The sequence below is a fragment of the Talpa occidentalis genome, unplaced genomic scaffold (genome assembly GCF_014898055.3).
Source record: "Talpa occidentalis isolate TD23 unplaced genomic scaffold, MPIMG_talOcc4v2.1, whole genome shotgun sequence".
Classification (NCBI taxonomy): Eukaryota; Metazoa; Chordata; class Mammalia; order Eulipotyphla; family Talpidae; genus Talpa; species Talpa occidentalis.
In genome coordinates, this window is record NW_026555331.1 from 17,211,408 (window position 1) to 17,233,347 (window position 21,940).

The window sequence follows — 21,940 nt, forward strand, 5'->3', positions numbered from 1 at the left end:
CTACTCTCATTTTTTAAAAAGTGGTTTTTTTGGAGTTGTAATTCATCAACTATCAAACCCACCATTTAAACTGTACAATTTTATAAATATATTCAGTGGTTTTTAATACATTCACAGAGATATGCCAACATCACTCCAAAGTAACTTTAGGATATCTCATCACCCCAAAACAAAACTTCATATCCCAAAGCAGTAACCACCATCTCCTGACAAACACTCATATTCTTTCCTGATGGATTTACCTATTCTAGATGCCTCATGTAAATGGAATCATACAGTAGGAGGCCTCTACATTTCTTCACTTAACATGATTTTTTCAACGTCCATCCATGTTGTCCATCCAATTGACAATTATGTTATAAACATTTATCTACTGTTTTCAATGGACATATATTTTCATTTCTCCTGGGTATCTATGGGGGAATATAATTGCTGTCAGATGCTAACTGATTTTAACATTTTAAGAAACTGTCAAACTGTTTTCCAGAGTGATTGCACCATTTTACAATCCTGCCAAGAATGTTTGATGTTTCCTATTTTACCACATACTTTCCAACACTTGTTATCATTTGTCTTTTTAATTTTAAGTTTAGTGGGTGTGAAGTGGTGTCTAATTACAGTTTTGATTTCAATTTCCCTAATGACTAATACTGTTGTGCATCTTTTCATCTTCTTGTCCATTTATATATCTTCATTCGAGAAATACCTATTCTGGTCCTTAGGCCAGTTTAAAATGAGGTTATGTGTCTTTATCAACAAGTTCTAAGAGCCCTTATGGATATATGCTTTGCACATTTGGGTCATCTTTTCACTTTCTTTTTTTCAGATTTATTTATTTATGCATATAAGAGCTGGGGTACAGGCCAGAGATGCGGGGGATGAGAGGATTCACCAGAGATAGAGTGGGGAACAGAACAGGAGAATTGACTAAAATACACTGCTGAGGGGAGCAGTGAGTGAGATAGGAGAGATCTGCAGCTCCATATGGGTTAACTCCCTGGGATCGAACTCATGCCGTGCCACCACAGAGGCCCCTCACTTTCTTGCTTTCTTAGCAATAATGCTTTCCAATCCACAAACAGGAATGTCTACCAATTTATTTAAGTCTTCTATAAGAAGACTTTTCAAAGTGCAAATTTCATATTTCTTTTATTAAAATGATTCATAAACATTTTAGACTTTTTGATACCAGTGTAAATACAAATTTCTCCTGTTAATTTCATTTTAGATTGTCCACTGCCATTTTATAGAAAAATAATTTATATTTTTATATTTATGTTGCATTATGCACCCCCCCAGCAGTTATTTATTAGTTCTGATGGTTTTTTAATAGCTTCAGCTTCAGGATTTTCTACATAGAGTATTATATTGCCAATGGAATGGCGGTTTTAGGGTTCTTTTCAGATTTAAATTACTTTTAATTGTTTTTCTTGCCTAATTGCCCTGTTTATATGTTCACTGTTGAAAGGAAGTTGGGGGCAAAGCTGTCACTCTTTACCACCAAGTGTGGTGTTAGCTGTGAGTTTTTGTTGAAGTCATTTATCAAGCAGAGGAAATTTCTTTCTATCCCTATTTTGTTGAATGTCTCTAGTTGTTGACTGCAAGGGGAATCACAGAAATGTCAGTTTTGCTTCCACCTCCACCTCCCGCTCCCTCCACCACCCCCTAGGGTACCATGTCCTGTTAAGCATGTGATTACATTGTTCCAGGGGCAAGCTTGAACTTCCTTATAGGGTTGAATTCAAATGCATTTCTTGAATTGAGGCACAAATTCTTGGGACTTTCCAATCCACATATATGGGCTTTATTCCTGTGGTTGAAACCTGGGCCTTCAAGCCATTTCTGGAGTCACTCTAACTTTTGCCAACTAAGTGCTGCTCAATTACTCTTGAGGATAAGATTGTGACATTTTTAACTTTAACCTACCTATCATCTCCATAAGTAAAGGTAATTTTCCTGGAACCTATGTCACTATTAGGACCTATTATGTGACCAGCATTTTGCTACATGATAGGAGGTGATGCTGTCCTTAGCTTCCTGTATCTAATAATGTCAAATATTTGTGTGTTTTCTATGATTCAAGCACTGAGCTATTTGCTTAACATGCATTATATCATTTAGTCTTCATATCAATTTTGTGTGTATCAGTATTTTTGTAAAAAGCAATCTGAGTTTTAAAGAAGTTAAGCAGGGACTCATGCTTGAAAGTGGCAGACCCAGGCTGGCTGAACTACAGAATCCAGATCCTTAGTCTCCTGCCATGTTGCTTATTCTTTTTTTTTTTTTTTTAAGATCTATTTTATTTATAGACGACCTGGGGTACAGGCCAGATGTGTGGGAGGGTGAGAGGATTCACCAGAGACAAAGTGGGGAACGGAACAGGCAGATTGATGAAAAAACGCTGCTGAGGGGAACAGCAGGTGAGACAGGAGAGGTCTGCTTCACCATGTGGGATTCTTGCCTGCCGGCCAGGATTGAACTGCACTGCAGAGGCTGCAAACAGCCTCACAGTGCGGTGTTCAATCGCCTGCGCCACCAGGGAGGCCTCCATGTTGCTTCTTTCTCCTGTTCTCTGGTAAATAATGCTTTCGTTACTGAGACAATGAATACTCAAATAAAATCAGAGAACACCACAGGAGGTAAATGTCTCTAGGTTGTTGAATTGAAGGCAGTATAGTAGGCGTTATGATTGTGAGAGGGATATTTGGGGAGATGTTGGGCTTTGGGGACGGTTATAGATGGAAGGTGGAACAGTGAGAAGAGGACTTCCAGATTGAGAAGCACCATGAGGAAAAGTGTGGATGCAGGAATGAACTTGAACTTCTTTGGGGAAGAGCTTGGCTGGAGTGGGAGTTTCTGTCACTCATCAATGGAAGATCAGTAGAAGGTAATTTGGGCCAGATATTGGTAGGTATAGATCTCTGAGTACTGCTGCAAAGGGTTGGATTCAGAAAAGTCTTTAAACGGTGGAATTAACTTAGTTATTGTTTTTGTTGCATTCCCTGAATTTCCGGTTTCTGTGAAGGTGTCATAGGGAAATGAGAGGAGGCTAGTTAGAGGGAATCTGGTTTCCCACCTCCACTTAAAAGTCGAGTCATTGCAAATTTAGATGTTGGTATTCATTTTGTGATTGTATAATATCTGAAGATAAAGTTAAAGTTTTAATGTTTAAAAAGATGTTATAAACCACTGAGATAGCCAGTAACCCAGGTTTACAGGTGAAGAAACATAGACTTGAACTCACATAGCTAGTTAGTAAGAGAGCAAGAGTTCAAGTTCACTTTGAGATACCAAATACTTGAGTCAGCAAACATTTATTGTCTGCGTATTATACCCTGAGAAAGGTGCAAATGGATCACTGGTTCTTGCATTCCCAGAGATCACAAGCTTAGAGATATCTAAAAAGTCTGCAGACAATGTAGAAGCAGAGTGGAGGAGTTCATTGCTCTGAATAAGAAGGACAAAAATCAGGGCAAGAGCAATGACACCTACCCGAATCTTCAAGAATATGTTGGAATTTGCCAGAGAGATTCGGTAGAGAAGGGCATTCTAGGTCAAAACAACAACTCTAGGTCAAAACAACAACATATATTAAGTAATGGAAGGGTGAGAAAGCTTAATCAAAGAATAGCAAATATTTCGCTAATTAATAAAACTTACCATTTATTAAGCATTATTCTGTGCCAGTCATTGTACTAGGCAATTTATATGGATTATTTTATGTAATGCTCTTAATAATCCTATTAGCAAGGTACAGATGAGAAAACTGAGTCACAGGATAGAGAAGTAATTTACTTAGGGGTCATAGAAGGTCTCTTGTTAAGCCATGGTGGAATTGGGACCTGAATCCAGGGAGTTCAGTTTTGGACGTAGAGTCCTACAAACCTTGCTGAGCAGTTTGGGTTTCACCCTCTAGGTGAGTGGTTCTCAAACTTGCATCAGAATTACTTGGTGGGTTTGTTAAAACATAAGTTTTAGACTCTATACCCCCTGAGTTTCTGATTCAGTAGTTTTGAGGTAGGACCCAAGGATTTTCTGTTCTAACAATTTCAGTAACAGAATGTCTAGGGGATTCTGACTCTGCTCATAGGGATCACACATTGAGAAGTGTTTTGATAGGAAGCCATTGGAAGGTTTTAAATTTGGGAGAAAAGTCATCAGAGTTGCATATTTAGGAAGTACTTTTTGGGCAATGAATGGGAGTGAATCACAGGTTGCATAGGACTCAACTCAATGAAATGGTGTTTGAAGGTAGCAGAGTGCAAATAAGAGCTGTTATGAGATTAACTTATGCTGTGTTTCCAAAGAATGAAGATAGAGGGATAAATCTGAAAGCAATTACATAGGAAGTTAATTTAGGCACTAAATAGCACCCCCCAAGCTCTGATAGCAATTGTATTTAATAACTAGAATCTATAGAGGTGGTATCTGATCGGAAGTGAGAGATAAGGAGATTATTGTAGAACAAAAAGAGGTTGTCCAGGTAGCTGGGTTTGATGTTGAGCTGAGGCGCTCATCTGGTCTAATGGAAGCATCATGGTATCCTGGAAAGTGGACTGAACTGCTGTAGGTGGCCTGGTTTCTAGTCAGGCCTCTGCCACTTGTCTTTCCATGTTGGAGATATCACATGCTCTTTGAACCTCCATGTTTTCCTCTGAAAGTGGAGCCAACAACCGCTTCTCATATAGCCTGCCTATGCTGGGAATAAAAGACGAGAGTCTTAAACCCTGTTATAAAACTTGTGGTAAAACAATTTTCTCCAGTCACCTAGCCACACATTTGTGCTTAGGTGTTACCCAGCCCTCATTACAAAGTAGAATCAAATAGTAAAATCTTTATGGTGCGCTTATACGTGCTGTTGTTATAACCTTCTTCCATTTGCCTGGATATTTAGCAAACTGGTTTCAGAGCAACTGGAAAGAAATAGACTTACATGGAATTTTGAGTTTTAGAATGTTTTATGATAAGCTGGCGTTAGGAACAGAGTTGAGTTATTTCTTGGGGATAATTCTTTTTTAAACATTAATTATGAACATGTTTAGTTTCTCTTTTTTAAGTTCCAATATATCATTAATTTCAATTACTTACCTCAGATGACTTTTAAAACCACTGACAAATGCTTTTAAAGCTATTAACAACATCCTTCTTTTAACTAATTCTGGTGTTAACAAATGTATATCCAAATCTGTATCTTCTCTATAATATAATTAAAATTTAAGATGTGACTTTACTGAGTATGTGTTTGGTCTTCATAACTGCTTAGTGTTCATTAACTCAGGAATCACATGGAATGCCTTCTTGCTTCTCAATCTCCATTCTCAGTTGGTTAACAAGTCTTTTTCTCTGCTCTCCAGTTTTTTCCCTCTCTGCCTTCACTAGGACCTAATTGGTGCAAGGTATCATTATTTTTTGTCTGGATTACTGCCATAGTTTCCAAAGTGATCAACTCTATCCATTCTAGATGCCTTCTAATTCATGTCCAGGCAGTACTGAAATTAATGCTTCGAAATCTGATTAAACTTCCACTTGCTTAAGCCCTTTTCATGGCTTTCCATTTCCAGTAGAATAAAGACAAAAATCACCTGACTTGACAGGGATGACCCTGCATGAACTGGCCTCCGCTGACCTTGCTTGTCTCATTTCACTGCACCCTGACTTTTGCTTTTCCTTCTCTAGTCTGGTCTGGCTGTCTTTTCTCACAGATGTGCCACTGTGCCTCCCCCAAATAGGACCTTTGCACATCTGTCTCCCTGCCTGGAATTCTCCACTCTTATTTAGTTAGTCCCACCTACCCTTCAAATCACAGCCCTGTTGACACACCACAAAGTCTTCCCGGGCCCTCTTGACTAGATCAGACGTGAATTACATGTTCTTATAGCATCATTTTCCTCTTTATTTCTACACCCACCACAGCTGAGATTTTACATTTTTTCTGTGTCTGTTTGATTAATAAGGAGAGCAGGGGACTATGTTTGGTTCAGCTCTTTATATAGTACAAGTGCCCAGAGGAGCACTTGGTACACAACAGGAGCCGATGACTATTTGTGCAATGAGTATTTATAGAGGAAAGAGAATGTTCTGGTGTAGGGGGTTCATGCTTACAATGTACTGGGAGCAAATGTATTGCATTGAAATTTATGAATAAGTTGAAGTCACTGAAAGATGTGACAGAGTTGATTTCAGATTTCAATTGTGTAATAGCTAATAACACAAGTCCTGTTTGCATTGGAATAGGCGTACGCTATTTCTCCATGGGAAAACTCCTGGGATCATAGATTACCCATAAAACTTTGCTTCTGTGGTTTAGAATCTTAAGTACTGTCTACTTTATACACATCTGTGGGAGCAATGGAGCCAGCTTGTTCTTCTATTAGGCATCATCATGTCTTGCTCAATTTAGATGGGTAAATTACTTTTGCAAATAAAATACTGTTGTCCAGTGTACTCTGAATTTTCTAATAACCCCCAACCGCAGGAGAATTGAAAAACAAGATTTAGCTCAAAGTGGTTTAAAATAAAATAGAAAGAATACATGTGGGTATTATATTCTTATTTTCCTGGTGAAGTGTTATAGCTGTCACTTAATGATACTACTGAAAATCATGGCGGTGGGGGAGGAAGAGAGGTCAATAATTGTCTAACATCATCGTCTCAGAGATCTTCTGGAAATAGTGTTAAGCAAAGTCAAGGCATCCTTATACAGCTAATTCTGCAGAATGAGAAACTGGATATAAAGTTTGAATCAGTCCATGAAAATCTCATACTTACTGTAGGGAGCAAGAATGACAACCATCAATTGCATATCTTTCAAATCTCACTGTTAACCTCCAGCCCTCTTACCTTAATCGGGGCTTGGGAACAAGGATTCACAGAACCATTTCATGAAAAGATAGACTGTGCATTTGTATAAATGCGACCTCTGTATTGCAATTAAGCAATATACACACTGCTGCTTTGTGCCACCAGCAAAGTAAATAAAATCCTGCTCTGCTGTTTACGGTTTGGAGATGATTCCCATGGAGGATCAGCCATGGTTTGTCATGAAAAGATCTAAATTTTAATGTCCAATTAACCCTGAGAGTTATTAATAATATCTTAAAATTACATTATGAATTAGGCCAAGCAATTCCATATTCAAGGTATAATGAAATTAACTCAGGATTATTTTAATGCTCTGTCATCTTTATGTTACTTGTATCAGAATAGTCTATTGTGCTGGCTAGTTCTTCTCCCCATCCTCTAGACCTTGGGGGTCTAGAATCTTGGGGAGTCATCCATGAACATTAACAATTTAAAGAAACCTCCAGAGTGATTCGTATGCCCAAGAAAGCTTGAGAACCAGGGAGTGATTTCTAGGGACTGAGACTGTTGAAAGGTTTGTTTATAGTTCTGGGTTTCTTCTGCCAGGGGGCAGTGTTCCCTGAAATACGGCTGGATTAATAAACCATGCTGGAAGTTTATTTCATCCTTTCTCATCCACTTTCTTCTGTACTAGCCCAGCCCTGTGTAACCTTATACTAAAATTTGAAACACCATAGCAGGTGAATTTTCTTAGTTTGGTTTTGTTATAGGAGGCTTTGGACTATGCTACAATCATTTTAGTTGAGTTTCTAGGCTGATTCAATTATGCATTATCAAGCTTTTTGATGTTCTCTGTTTTAGATAATGAGAGGTAATTGTATTCTGTAGTTAATTTGATGCCGGTGGAAGGGACTTTGGTTCATCCTGGTTAATTTATAATGATATCTTGTAGTAAATTCTGTTGAACTACGTTATGTGGTATGTGCGTGCGTGCATAGTACTCATGTGCGTTTGTGTGGATGCGTGTTAATGAATTCCGTATGCTGGATGACATGGTAGGAGATAAAGTTCTTTGGCAGAATGGTTAGCAGAAATCATGGCTGAGCTCAATCCTTTCAGATAATTGGTAACAAGTGCTGTACAGAAGCCAATTATGGATCAACTTGGCTATTGCACTTAAGGTTTTTTCCCCCTGCACAGCTACTCTGCATGTCAAGAAATTTAATGGATGATGTTCAGCTTCTGAGTCTAATTTTTTCCCCAAGGGGAGCCTTCACTGTCCTCAAGCTGGGTTTCTACAATCAAATGTCAGACAGAATCAAAAGTCATTAGACTCCAGTGGGGCTGGGGAGGTGGAGATCTGGGAAGTCTGTTTTTTTTTTTTTTTAGGCCATGTGGGACCCTGGAGCATACAATGAAAGCCTAGGATTGCCTTGATACTTTCCTCTCTGAAAAGCAAGCCTGCATCTTGAAATTTAACATAAACAGTAGAGAAATCTTACGTGGGGTTAACATCTTTCACAAGCCTTGTTAAATACCCAAGTCCAAATCATTTCAGTATGTCACACAGACGAAAGCAAGAGACTCACATAGCAAAACTCCTAAGCCTGCCATCTCTGCAAGAGTGCAAAACTAAAAGGGTTTTTAGAAAGGCATCAGTTTGGCAGTGAATTTTCTCTTTCTCAATTAGCTGTTACTAAAATTCTAGAATATATAATGAGAGCCAGGCCTACTGTATAATCCACTATACACAAGCTCTGGCTTTTCTGCTATCATGTTTTATTTGTGCAAAGCTGTAGCTCTGACAGTAATCTGTTGCGTGGTGCGTCCTGTATTTATGCACACGCACACACACGTGCTGTGCAAAAGACGATGCTCACCAGAACCAGAGAGAGACAAGCCAAAGGCCAACATAAAGGGATATGATATTTAAATCACTTTCAGATTTAGAAGCTTTGATTTCTTCTTTTAGAAGTATCCTGGCTGCCATATAACTTAGTAAAGAAGTATTAACACTCAGGAGCGCCTCAAAGGGCACTGTGTTGGGTGACTAGATGATAATCTAACTGGGAAAGAACTTGGGAAACAATTCTTTAAAATTAAATTCTGCCTGCCATGAGATTTCCTTCCTCACAACAATCTCATAAAGTTTCCCTCTCTCCCACCTCCTCCCCCCAAACACATGCACACACACACATATGCACACACAAACACACACACACACATGTTTTTGGGGAAGAAGAGACAGAGACTGAAGTTATTTTGTCACTTGTCACAGAGCAGAGGACCTTATGTTGCTTTGCTGGCTTTCTCCATATTTTGATACAAGTTACTTCTCTAAACTCTGACAACACATAGGGAAAAATAATGGTATCTCTTGTGTTACAATCTTGGGAGATTTCATCGTGAGAAATATTTGAGGCACAGGGAGTTGCTCCGAATGTGGCAATAGAGACAGGATCGTTTAAACTGCCAGAAAAATAAATAAATGGGAAAGAAAGGGAAAGTTCTTAGGTTTAGAAGTTATAAAACTTAACTTGTTTTTAAGAAAATAAAGTCGTGAGGTTGACTCCACTGAATAACTACATTGTAAACCTTAAAAGCTTAAAGCTGGGGGATCCCTTTTATTGCTCTGTTTCAATTTTATCGGACAAAATACATTTGGTTTCTTTTTGTAAAACTGATTTTTTTGTGAAGGGAGGAAAATGAAAATGCACTGTTATTGGCCACAGCAACATAAGAAACCCTCAAGTTACCAGAGGAAACCACATGAAAGGTCTGTGTGAGGGGAGGGACCCACCAGGGGGTGGGGAAAGGAGGATGATGTTTGCAGCCTCTGGGGCTCAGAGCTGTGATTTGCAGACAGACTGTGATGAAATCAAGCTTTGGACGAATTGGAGAAGCCTGTCAACCTCCCAGGTGGGATTGCTTGTAGTTAATAGACTGAACTCAGAGTCCCCAAAAGCAGTGCATTGAGCGAGGGCAAAAGAGAACAGGCTGCAAAAGGCTTTCCAAGAGCCCTATGCCATGGCAGGGAGAAGCTCCTTCCAGCCGAGTCAGGTAGGGGCAGCAGGGGATGACAGCCCCCACACAGGCCTTTTTTTTCCTTTTTGTTTTAAAAATATAGACAGCAGGTTATGGTGCCTTTGGGAAGCTGTCAGATTGGGCAGTGATGTTAAAATCCTTGGAATTGCCTTCATGTAATTCTTCTTATCTAGCTGTGTTTCACAGTTTTATCTCTTCATCCCCGTAGGTAATATCCCTGATCACTTTTGCCATCGGAATTAATATCTGCTTAGGATTCACAGCAAATCGAGTGAAGAGGACAGAAGGATGGCAGGAAGGCCCTCCTACAGGTAAGCGTAGCATTTACATTCCTTTCAAAATACTATCCATGTGGTAATCAGTGCAAATGCATTAAGAAATTGATCTTTAAGATAATCTGGTGGTTGAACTAATTTAATCCTAGACTTTGCTGGAATAATAAAATTAGTTCTATGTATAATTCAGGTGATTTTAATTAGAGAACATTTATGCTTCATTATCACGGGCTCTTTAAATCTTTGTCCTTTGAAATTGATAAATGTTAAGATAAAATAAAAACTCTTGTTAATGGTCAAGGCTAAAATAGAAATAGCAAGGACAGGTGCTGGTTTATTTCTAGAAATATATTGAGTTCATTATCATCGGGTATGACATTGAGTATTTGTCTCCTGATGTAGGCAAAAAAAAAAAAAAAAGGAATGTGAAAAAAAAGTGAAAAAAAAAAAAAGACAGTGATTCTCTTTATAAAACTTCAAAAATTTAGGACTATCAGTTTCAGGTTTACCTAAAATAGGGAAAACAGCAAAAAGAGGAGGTTTGAAAGAACTTACCAAATTGACTTGCTCTTACTGCCTTTTTTTCTTTTTTTTTGGCATAAGGAAAGGTAAGTTTTAATAGTGTACCTTGACTTAACTAAAAGAACCGAAGTGAAAGAGTTTCCTTTTACAATACACTGCACCCTAAGCAGTGTGGGAATTCTTATAAAGGAGCTCCTTGTGTAGACTGAGGGGGCTTAACTGACCAGGTCTTAAGTAATGAGTTGGTTAATTTCCTGGAAACTGGAGCTGCTGATGGTTTTATAAATAAAAATTACTTATTAAGTAATGAGCACTCTAGGGGGCAATATTTTTTTTGACTTTCCATGACATCTCAGCCTGTTTATCTGCCTTCCCATGAATCTTGAGTGTCTCTGTGTTTCTTGACCTGCTTCTATAAAAGCCGACCACCTGTCTGTTTGCCAACTGGAGCTTTTCTTAACCTTGTTATGATCCATTCATCGAGGGACTACCTTGAGTGTGTTACTTTTGAGTCATGCCTGAAGGTTGAAAGAGGAATAGTAGAAGTAATTTAGTGAGTATGGTGGGGGTGAAAAATGACAAGACCATAAACACAGCACTCCTCAAAAGCCAAACGGATGACATTGGTCACCTTCAGTTAAGGAGGTAGAAGAGAGTTGTCACTGACCAACACTCCTATTTCTGTTGGTAACAAGTGCTCTCTTCAAAACTCCTCTTGTCACAGGCATTTCACTGCACGAATGAGCAGTGCCTGGAAGTGCACATGCTGGAGGGGTGGGTGAGGAGGTCTCAGCCTGGCCTCATGGCAGCCTAGCAGCTTGGGAAGCCAATGCCGATGCTGAAAGGATCTTGTTCCTTTTTTGTCCTACTATATTAGTTCAGTTAAACTTCTTACAAGCTGTTTCCTTAATGATTACATAAAATCAAGTCACACATTTTTTTCCAAGTGGACATTTTTGGGATATAATCACAGAAGTCCTGAGCTGGCTCCCTGGACCCCTATAACTTGCTGAGTGGCCCTTGGGCAAGCCACTAGTGATGGCTGTTTCTTTGCTGTGCGAAGAGGAACAGATTACTTCTGATTTTCCTTGTACATTAAACAAAACTAAACAACTCATGATTCTGTCTATTTTGGTTCATTGACTCCTGACTTTGTGTGCTTCTACTGGAGAATTTAAAAGATGTAGACCAAAGGCTTGAATATATTTTGGTATAATGCATTATTTCTGTGCCTTCTAGAAAATAGCTGTAAGTACTAATTTATAGCTTTTGGGAAAAATAATATAATCTTTAAATCTCAGTGATTTAAAATATACTTACAAAATATTTGCTTCTTGAATTATTTAATTAAATACTTGGTTTTTTAGGCCTTTGTAATATCTTTTAAAATAACTTATCAGTGAAAAGTTTACTGAGAAGCTTAGTATTGGAACACAATTCTATTTAAGTCTTGAGTTCCAGCATTTTGGTACACCTGAATACTTCTTACTCTTAATTTTACAGTTGCTATAGCTTTCCTGTTGGCTAGCACTGTGGTTGATTTCTCTTGAGTGATGACCAGAGATGTACTTTGGAAACTGGGTAAAAGAATCAGGCGTAGAGTTTAAGCATTTTTGTCTTTTCAAATGCTGCATGTGCTCAGACAGGGCTTCCCTCAGATAATGTATGTGCCTGGTTATTATGACTCCCAGCAAGACCTTCACATCAGAAAACACTGGATGAAATTTGATACACAAATTATAACAAGATAATAGGAGGAAAGGCAGCCATGCCCATGGATCAACAAGAATACACCACCAAATAAAAGGAAAACAAAGAGTGTTAATACAGGACCAGCTTCAGACCACCCAGAGCAACCTCTCCCACCCAAAGCTGCCCATTTCTTGTTTAATAAATGAGGTTTCTCTAAGTCCTCAACAGCAGCTGAGAACATTCTATACACACACACATACCCTGCAGCTGCATCATGGACTGGGGTGTTAGTTTCAAGGCTGTGGCAGAGCAAACAAATTGTTATAATTAATTAACTAGCATTAATTTGTTAGCTGGGTTTACTTAGGATCCAATGACTGATTGCAAGTAATGGTGGAGGGGGATTTCTCCTAACAGATCCTAAAAGATCTATAGGCTTATGAGAAGATATGAAATGAGCAGAGATGATTATTATCTCATTTACCTGAGCACTTAGGTAAATGAGGTTAACTGGAATCCATTTTCAATGACAAGTAAACAGATGATGCATTTGAGTTTGACAAAGTGCCATACATTTGATTAGCTTCTAAGACTGCAAGAGAATTATGTGTGTTCAAGTATGTGTTCTTACGTACATGTGTGTATGTGTATGTTTGTGGTGTTATGGTGAGGTCCATTTTACTGAAGTTTGTGATTTAAAAATGTGCTCTCTGAAATATAGGCAATTTAATACTTGAAAAGCAAAAGGAAATTTGTTAGCTTGTGAACAACTAATAGAGATTTGAAATTTCAGTCCAATTCATCATCCCCCCGAAGGGCTTAAAGGAAAATTTAAAAGTATGTGAATGTGAGTGAAATTCATGAGTAAATATGAAATGAAGAGAGTCTCTAATGACTTTATGAGGAAAGCTTTTCTTTGTGAATTATAGAGAGGACAGAAAATGCTAACAGGAACCAGAAGGTTGATGTTTATGCAATCACTTTAGGAGTCTCTTTCTACAATGAAAGCTATTGAAATGGAACGGTTGTACAATGTAGGAACATAAAGCTGACAGGTATATGGGTGATTGCCCTGCGGGGAAGCTCTCTCACAAGGAATATAGCATCAGGGCACTTTATTCTAGATCTCAAGTAGAAATCTGGGGTGTTTAAGTAAATGGAATGAAATGGTCTAAATTAGAATCTAAGGAGGACAAAGACTTTTCAGTTCACTCTCTTTTTTTTTTTTTGAAGATTTATTTATTTATGCATACAAGAGCTGGGGTACAGGCCAGAGTTGTGGGAGGTGAGAGGATTCACCAGAGACAGTGGGGAACAGAACAGGCAGACTGACTGAAATACACTGCTGAGGGGAGCGGCGGGCCAGTCAGGAGAGGTCTGCTTCACCATGTGGGTTGCTCCCTGGCCGGCCGGGCATAGAACTCAGTGCTGCAGAGGCTGTGGATTGCTTCATAGTGCGGTGCTTAACCCCTTGCACCACCAGGGAGGCCCCTCAGTTCTCTTTAAAGGGAACGTTGCTGTAGAAATTTTTTATCTATCTTAAACCTGTAGAGAATCTCCTGTCTTTTTTGCATAACCAGAAGTCTCAGTCTTCAACAGACTAGAACATAGATTCTTGAGTCAACAGAAATCAATATCTTCCAAAATCATGTCTTCAAAAGAATTTCTAAAATTTGGAACTTATCTACAAAACCTGAAAATTTTTTTGTTAAAGAAAAAATAAACACTGTAGTTATATTTGGACGATATAATATTTTAGCCATGTCTTTGCCAGCTCAGATTAGCTCTAGATACTTTATTCTTCATCCTTTATTTTTTGCCTTTTTGTTCAAAAATTTTTTGGAAACAAAATTCCATATTAAGCCTGATGAAAATATAAGATGCTCGGTATATAATGATGCTTTTATCTTCAATTATGTTTGAAAAATAGCATCTAAACTTTTACTTTTTTGAGTTAATGATACTTGTGATCTAAAATGAAAATGTTTAATTGTCTGATAGCAGCTTTGCAAATCACTCACACTTATGTAACTGATTACCAACATCAGTATTACTTGAGTGGTTTAGAAGTTGAATTAAAGTTCTTAATTTATTTTATTTAAATCTCACAGAAATCTGTCTTCTTGAAGAAGGTCTTTCTGTACAAGAACATTGTATTTATAAACACACTGTAAGTACAGGTGTTTGAAAACTTACTGGGTATACTGATTTATTAAAAAAAATTCTCTATGACCTCTGGTCCAGCAGTTGTGAAGAGGAGAGGATAGTAATGGGCATTTTTAGGAAGGCACGTATTGAGGAAGGGAAGATGCTGACACTCAGGCATCTTACTAATGGGCGAGGGACAGTATCAAGAAAAAATGGCCCCTTCAGTGTAAGAAAGTCTGACCAGAAAGAATGACTTCAAAAGAGATGCAAGACAATAGCTCATTCGAGAGTTGAGCAGCATCTTGAATATCATTCATGCTGCTCTCCCTTCCTTGTGGTTTCTACACCAAATAGATCAGACAGACACAGGAGAACTGGATCTGTTTAAAGGCTCTTCGTGAAGGAGGTGGCATAACCACAGTCTGAAGCCCATTTCAAAGCTTTCCTCCCACTTTCAGGAAACACTTGGACTGAGAACTGAGACCAATGGGAGGAGCATACAGGGCGTCAGAACTCATAACCCTGCACACAGGACCAGACAACACCTAGACTTTAGAATTCAGACTGATAATGACCCAATTTGAACATGGAATCAGGCATAGCACAGAGAGAAGTACCAAAATCTGTCTTGAACTTGTGTGAAAAGAATGTACGACGAGGGTGTGACGTGAAAAGGCCTGATTGTGGTAGATGAACTGCTGACCCAAAAGAATAGGGACTAGTGCAGTTATTTTTTTTTTAGAGATTTATTTATTTATTTATACAAGCACTGGGTAACAGTCAGAAGTGCGGGAGGGTGAGAGAATTTACCAGAGCCAGAGCGGAGAGCAGAACAGGCAGAGTGATGAAGTACACTGCTGAGGGGAGCAGCGGGCGGCAGGAGAGGTCTGCGCGCCATGTGGGACCCTCGCCTGATGGCCGGGGATCGAACTGGCACTGCTGAGGCTGCGTGCAGCTTCACAGCCCAGTGCTCAACCGCTGCACCACCAGGGGAAGCCCTGGGACTAGTGCAGTTATGAAAGAAGATGGCAGGGCTGGATCCATGCAGGCCCCGGAAAGGTGAAAGTAGACATTTTCCTATGCTCCCTTCATTTAGAAAGGTGCAGTGGTTCAACTTTCTTGGAATTATTGGATTTGAAGAAGATTTATATCATTTAATTCACCTTTCTGACATTGCCTGCTGAATCCACGTCAGACGGGAATGAATCTTGGCCTAACATCCATCTTTCACGGGTCGGGAACTCTTATTCTAAGCTGTTGGTCACCTGATCCTGAATACAGTTCTTTTTGTGGGATAAATCTTTGTGTGAGGGACCCAAGTGCAAATCTTTGTTAACAAAGTTGTCTTTCATTTAAGAGTACAAGGAAGATAATAGTTGATAGAGGCCAGGTCTTGAGTGAGATTCAATTATTTTCAAAAGCCAAGTGAGGGGGGCCTCCCTGGTGGCACAAGGGGTTAAGATGCAACCACCACAGCCACTGCAGCACAAGTTCAATCCCTGGCCAAGGAGCTACCCACATGGTGCAGCAGACCTCTCCTGACTCGCCTGCTGCTCCCCTCAGCAGTGTATTTCAGTACATCTGCCTGTTCTGCTCCCCAATTTGTCTCTGGTGAATCCTCTAACTCCCCAAAACTCTGGCCTGTACCCCAGTTCTTGTGTGTATAAAGCCAAGTGAGGGGCACAATCAGAACATGATAGAAGTTGTAAGAAAACAGTAAAAGTCACATTGATGGAATGGAAGAAGGAAAGGTTAACTGGCTGCATGTTTATGCAGATCTTTTGAAAGTAAAGAAAGAAAGAAGGAAGAGGTTATGATGAGGGGAAAGCAACCAGCTTGAGTAGAGGGAAATGTCAAATGCATGCTGGGACCCCACCAAGAGGAGCAGGTGGACAAGGAAACAAGAGTAAACTGTGCTTTAGATCTCTTCTTATTATCGCAGCTGGAAGCACAGCTCAGCATATTCATGTCTGCAACTCACCGGAATGAAGCTGCTCAAAATCTATGAGGTGAATGTTGACATGGTTCTGTCTAAGCAGTGCTAAGTGGTCCTTTTAAAAAAGGATTGATTCAATTCTAAGCGTTTTCCTTATCTTTATTTTTACTGTCAGACTTTCTCTATTTTTCCTCTTTTACTTCTCGTTTCCTCCTCCCCCATCTTCTCTCATGGTTTGGTGTGCACTGTTGGTTGCTGAGCCAAAGTCAATAGAAAAATGTGGTTTATGAACCAGAGGTGAGGCAGTGCATGGAGACCTGACGTCATTTCCGAAGTGAACTGGTGTGGTTTCTATGTATTTCAACATCAGAATCATCCATGCAAAAGAGTTTCACATCCCATGGTTGAGTGAATCTGTTTGCTTCAGTTGAACTGATCTGACACCATAAATACGAGGATTGGGTGACTCTGACTTTCAAGGGGACAAAGGATGAGAAATGAACAGGGTGTTCAGGTAAATGGTTTCAGTGAGCCTAGAAATGGCATTTCAGATCTGTTCTTCCATTGCTTCTTATGTTTCTTGCTGTGAAGAGTAGCGGATACTAATGATAAAACAAAGAAAAATATGTAAACTTGTCAATAAGGAAACAAGATTACCAATAACATGTCATAAAATGACATTGATTAGGATATTTATATATAATGTACTATATAATGAATATTTTATACCCATATTCATATATTCTCAGGCATATCTGAAGATAAATAGACATTGGTACAATGTTAGAAGTTTCAAACTATAAAATACTACGAAGTTTCTTTGCTTTTCTTTTTTTTCCATCATTTCCCCCAAATGTAACCCCTGTAAAGAGCTTCTTACAAGGAAAAAAAGAGGCTGTATCATAGCTGTACTTTTAAAAAGTTATGTCCATCTGCACTTTTCTCACTCCCTGTACCCCAACCTTCTCTTGCTCATCTCTAAGTCTGTCTCTGTTTTAATTTCATTATTTTTCTCTATTCTTCTTGCCCTCTTTATGTCTATTTTAATGCAAAATATAGAAGATTTAATACTATAACACTGTTAAGTACTCTGCTCTTTAAAAAAACATTATATATTTTGTAGATCTTTCCATGTTAGCCTACACAGATATGACTCATTCTTGTTAAGGAATAAACAATAGTCCATCTACAGAAGAGCCATTTGGATTGGAACTTCAGGGTGGAAGAGTCATATGTATTTTAAAATATTGATAGATACTTCCAAATTTTGTTTTATTTTACAAATTTTGCATCCTTAACGATGGCTATGACACTGCGTGTGCTTTCCATCCATTACTTTGTAAGCTAGACTAAGGCTCCAGCTACTTTCATTCCAGTTTGCCAATTATTTCAGTACTACTTACTGATGAATCCTTCTTTCACATACAGACTAATACTTTCATGTGCCCTCTGATTAAAAAGTCACTTTCACTATAAATATTTGACCCTAACTCTGGTCAGCACCTCTACACTGATCTACTTATTTTCTAGCACCAACCTCTTTTCATTATTTGACTTCAGAATGTATTTCACTCTCTGTTCCTTACCAGATTGTTCTTCCCTTTTCAGTCTTTTTGTTCTCCTATATGTATTTGTTTTTTGTTACACTTGATATTTGCTCAGGCTTCCAGAAATCCTCTCCATATTTTTATTGGTGATTGCATTGAATCTTTAGGTATATTTCAGAAGAGCTGTTAATTTATAATATTGATATTTTTACCTGCAAGATGGTATGACTTTCCATTTAATTCGATCTATTAAAATGTTTTCTTGTAGAGTTTTAATGTGTTCTTCACATAGGTTCATAGCATATTCTGTTAAAATTATACATAGACATATTATCTTTTAGATGCTATAATGGATGACACTTCTGTTTAAACTTCCATGCCTGTAAATTACAGAATTATGGGATTTTTATCTTACTGAATTAGATATTGAATCATATCTATATATGAAAATAATGGAAGAAAATTCATTTTTGACAAGCTGAGATTGTGGTTGGTGGAACTTTAGTTCCAGATGGAGATTTTATGGCTGGAAGAGATCTTAATATCCTTTATTCCTATCCAATGTGTTCAGACTATTCTCAGAACATTAGGGCTCACTTTTCCATAGGAAGAAAAGCTATGGATTTTAAAATAGAGAAATGAAATCTTGTTTCTAAGTGTATAGACCAAAGTTCTGCTTTCTGTTGGTATCATTAGCATATACAGTAACCATCACAGATTTGCCGTCATAATAATTGTCACCAGTGATCAAACCAATAACTCACACTTGTTACACTTTATCTGCCTGGCGATCTGGGAAGTGTTTGGCATGCTTCGCTCCATTTACTTCTTACCACAAACTCAAGTTACTTTTATTAATTTTCTTCTTTATAGATGAAGAGACTGAGGCACAAGAAAGTGCCTCAGGCTGCCCCGGGTACCTAGCAAGCAGGTGATGGAGCCAGGTTGCTCAATCTGAGTCTGACTGTATCTCCAACTGTCATGCTGCCCAGTGTCAGCCCTCCCTGGGGACACACCCCACTCCCCAACCCCAGTGTCTTTGCCTTTTGTGTCCTGCAGTGTTATCGGACTCGCCCTGGATCAATACCTCTGAATCCTGCAAAGGCAGATGCTTTGAACTTCAAGAGCTCGGACCCCCTGACTGTCGGTGTGACAACCTGTGTAAGAGCTACAGCAGTTGCTGCCATGACTTCGATGAGCTTTGTTTGAAGACAGGTAAGTAACTGTCACGTCCTCTCTAGTCTCGATGACTTAAAGACACCCCCACACTCCTCTGTTCCTTCCCAGCTGTGCTGCACCCTGGCACTGCCACCTTCTTTGTCCAAACCAAACTGTGGGTTTTGGTTGCGTTTCTTGAATGATTATTGGTTGGATGATGAGAACTCCCTGTTTGACGGTTGTTTGCGAACAAGCAATAGATTCTCTGCAGCAGCTGTCATTTGTTGGTTTGGGAAGGATACACGGTGAGGCTTTTTCATCTTTATCATTTTTGACCCTTGCAATCAGTTCCCACCTTCACTGCTGGGGGCACGTAGGGTTTTTTTTTTTTTTTTTTTTTTTTTTGGTGCTTGCTGCCCAGTTTCTAGCTTTTGTTTTATATCATTTTATCCTAGAGTGATAGCCTGCCCTGATGTCATTCCCAGTTCTCAGTGTGAGGGGGAATTTGTTATGGAACTCTATTTAGGGTCACATGTTCTGGTGATTCTAAAATGTCCCGCTGCAGTCTTCCTGGCCTTCCTTTACATTTCTTTTACACTGGACTGGCCTGTAGAATGTACAGGCTTGTAATGAATGTGCATGGTGAAGAAGAAGCACCATGAGGGTGTTTGCCTTTCCACCCATTCCTCTTCTAGAGCCCAGCACTGCAGATAAGTAAGTGCAGAGTCTCTCTGCCCTGCTTTTGGGCAATGTCAGAGTCCAGTTTGGAGAAAGGTGACAAGTTCCCCCGCTCTTAAGAGCAGTAGACATGGATATTCCACAACTCTCTGAACATCTTGTTACTTGTTTTTGGACTTTCACGGTTAGGTGATACTTTCAAAAATCTAACTCATACTATTATTGTTATTAGTCTAATCTTTCTAATGATATCATTACAAACAGAGACATTATTCTCCTTTATTAAAGTAATTGTCTTGATTCAGATGAAAGCTGACATCAGCTCCCTTACTAGGTTTGATGTGTTTGTCCCCTGCTCACCCCCTGCCAAATAAGAAGAGTTTTCTTAAGCTGTTTTTTTGTACAATGTTTTTTCCAAACATCTGGCCTTTTTTTGTTGTTACTTTCCTTTGGAACATCTCCCAGGTTCCTTAGTAATGGGTCTGCAAATTTAAATGCTGAGAGTCTTGTAAACTGAATATATAGACAGAACAGATGTTCCAGAAGACTTCTTGGGTCCTAAAATATTATTTCAAAGCAACAGTCTGTGTTTGCTTGGTGCTGAGCAACCAACTAATGTTTTGCGTTTCCTCTCTACCTTGAATATCTTGTCCCAGATGTGTCATCTTAGCCCTCTGGATCCCTGGGCTTTGAGCTCCTTGTAATGGTCAATGGATTGACTCTTGCTTCATTCTCTCTGAGTGTAGCTCATGCCTTTCTTCTTAGATTTAACAAATAAATATCATAGTATTTTAAAAGTAGTTTATTTCCCTGTGTACAATGGTAACATATACCAAGTGTGGAAAAAGCAAATATCAAATAATAAAAAACTAAAGAAGAAAACAAGTTTCTGAGAGTCTGCTGTATTGATACACTTATTAGAGATAAGCACAATCAATATTTGAGTGTAAACTCTGATCACTTTCTCTCTGTTTGTGTTTGTTTACTATGTCTCTGTATATATATTTGTACAAGTGTGTATACAGTTGCTGTGTGAGGGTGTATATGTAGTTACAAATTTTATGTATGTCATTCTTTTGAATGACTGCATAGTATTCCATTTAACAGGTGCAAACTAATTCATTGAGTAATTGACATTTATATTTCAGCCAATTTCTTGTTATTACAAATAGTGTGCTAGTGAATACTATTCATACATAGTCATAATTTTGTTTCTTTTCCTTAAGACAAATTTCTAAGAGGGGGATATCAACTTCATAATGTATATGCATTTAAAAAAATTTAGATACATGTTACAAATTTATACACTGAAATGCTGATATTTCCTTCAAAGGGCAGACAAAACTTTGATCACTTCTTTTTCACCATTAGAGATTTTCATTGAACAAATGAATTAAAATGAAGTTTCTCAATAAAGCAATCCTGAATTCTTAGAGTCATTTTATTTTCATGGTATTTTTCAATCAGATTTGACAAGTATTCATGGAATACCCTGAATGTGCCGGGAGCAATGGCAGTCCTGGGAGAATAATGGTGAAAAAAGAAATGTGATTTTTTTCTGCCTTAGAGTTTATCATCTTGTGAATGAAAAAGTCAGACAAAATTACAACACTCTCGTTAAAATGAAAATATTCCTTTTCTGAATATACCTTTTTGGTAAAGGTGAGCCCTGAGCTCAGTCAAATGTGCTCAAGAAGAAATCTGTAACCCACTTACTGGCCTCCTTGAAAGTAGGAACACTGACCTAGGCTTTAGGTAGTGCCACATTTTGGTCAATGGTTGAAACTGCAAGTGTTTTTAATATCCCTTTATCCGCCTATCAATTTAGGACTTTAACCTCCCGGTGCATCTTCTAGCTGGTAGAGGCCATTGAGTTGCATTATCCTTTGTATTTAAATCAAAGTGATTAAAGTTAAGTAAAACTGCTTTGGAGAACAAGAGCTCAGCTACTGTGATTAAGCACACAATAGTAAACACCCTATCACACACCTTAGATACAATTTTTACTGGGTCTGTTTGATCTGTTTGCCCAATGTTAAAGATTCCATTTTCCTGCAGCACTGTATTTGCTTTTGACTTTGTATGTACTCTGATTTGAAAAATTGGAAATTCCTTCTCTTTGTAAGTCCTCCAAATAT

At 38.6% G+C, this 21,940-nt stretch overlaps 1 protein-coding gene across 11 annotated transcripts in view; it reads left to right on the forward strand.

The window, feature by feature from the left end:
• The window catches only part of ENPP2 (ectonucleotide pyrophosphatase/phosphodiesterase 2), a 107,800-nt gene that overhangs the window by 20,610 nt on the left and 65,250 nt on the right, over positions 1-21,940 (forward strand). For 6 of the 11 annotated variants that reach the window (XM_054692009.1, XM_054692013.1, XM_054692011.1 and 3 more), the window contains exons 1-3: positions 9,594-9,720; positions 10,055-10,157; positions 19,026-19,181. In XM_054692009.1, coding sequence (XP_054547984.1) covers positions 9,622-9,720; positions 10,055-10,157; positions 19,026-19,181 — 358 coding nt within the window. In that variant the 5' untranslated portion in view covers positions 9,594-9,621. The other 5 variants (XM_054692012.1, XM_037502357.2, XM_037502310.2 and 2 more) reach the window with 3 other exon arrangements.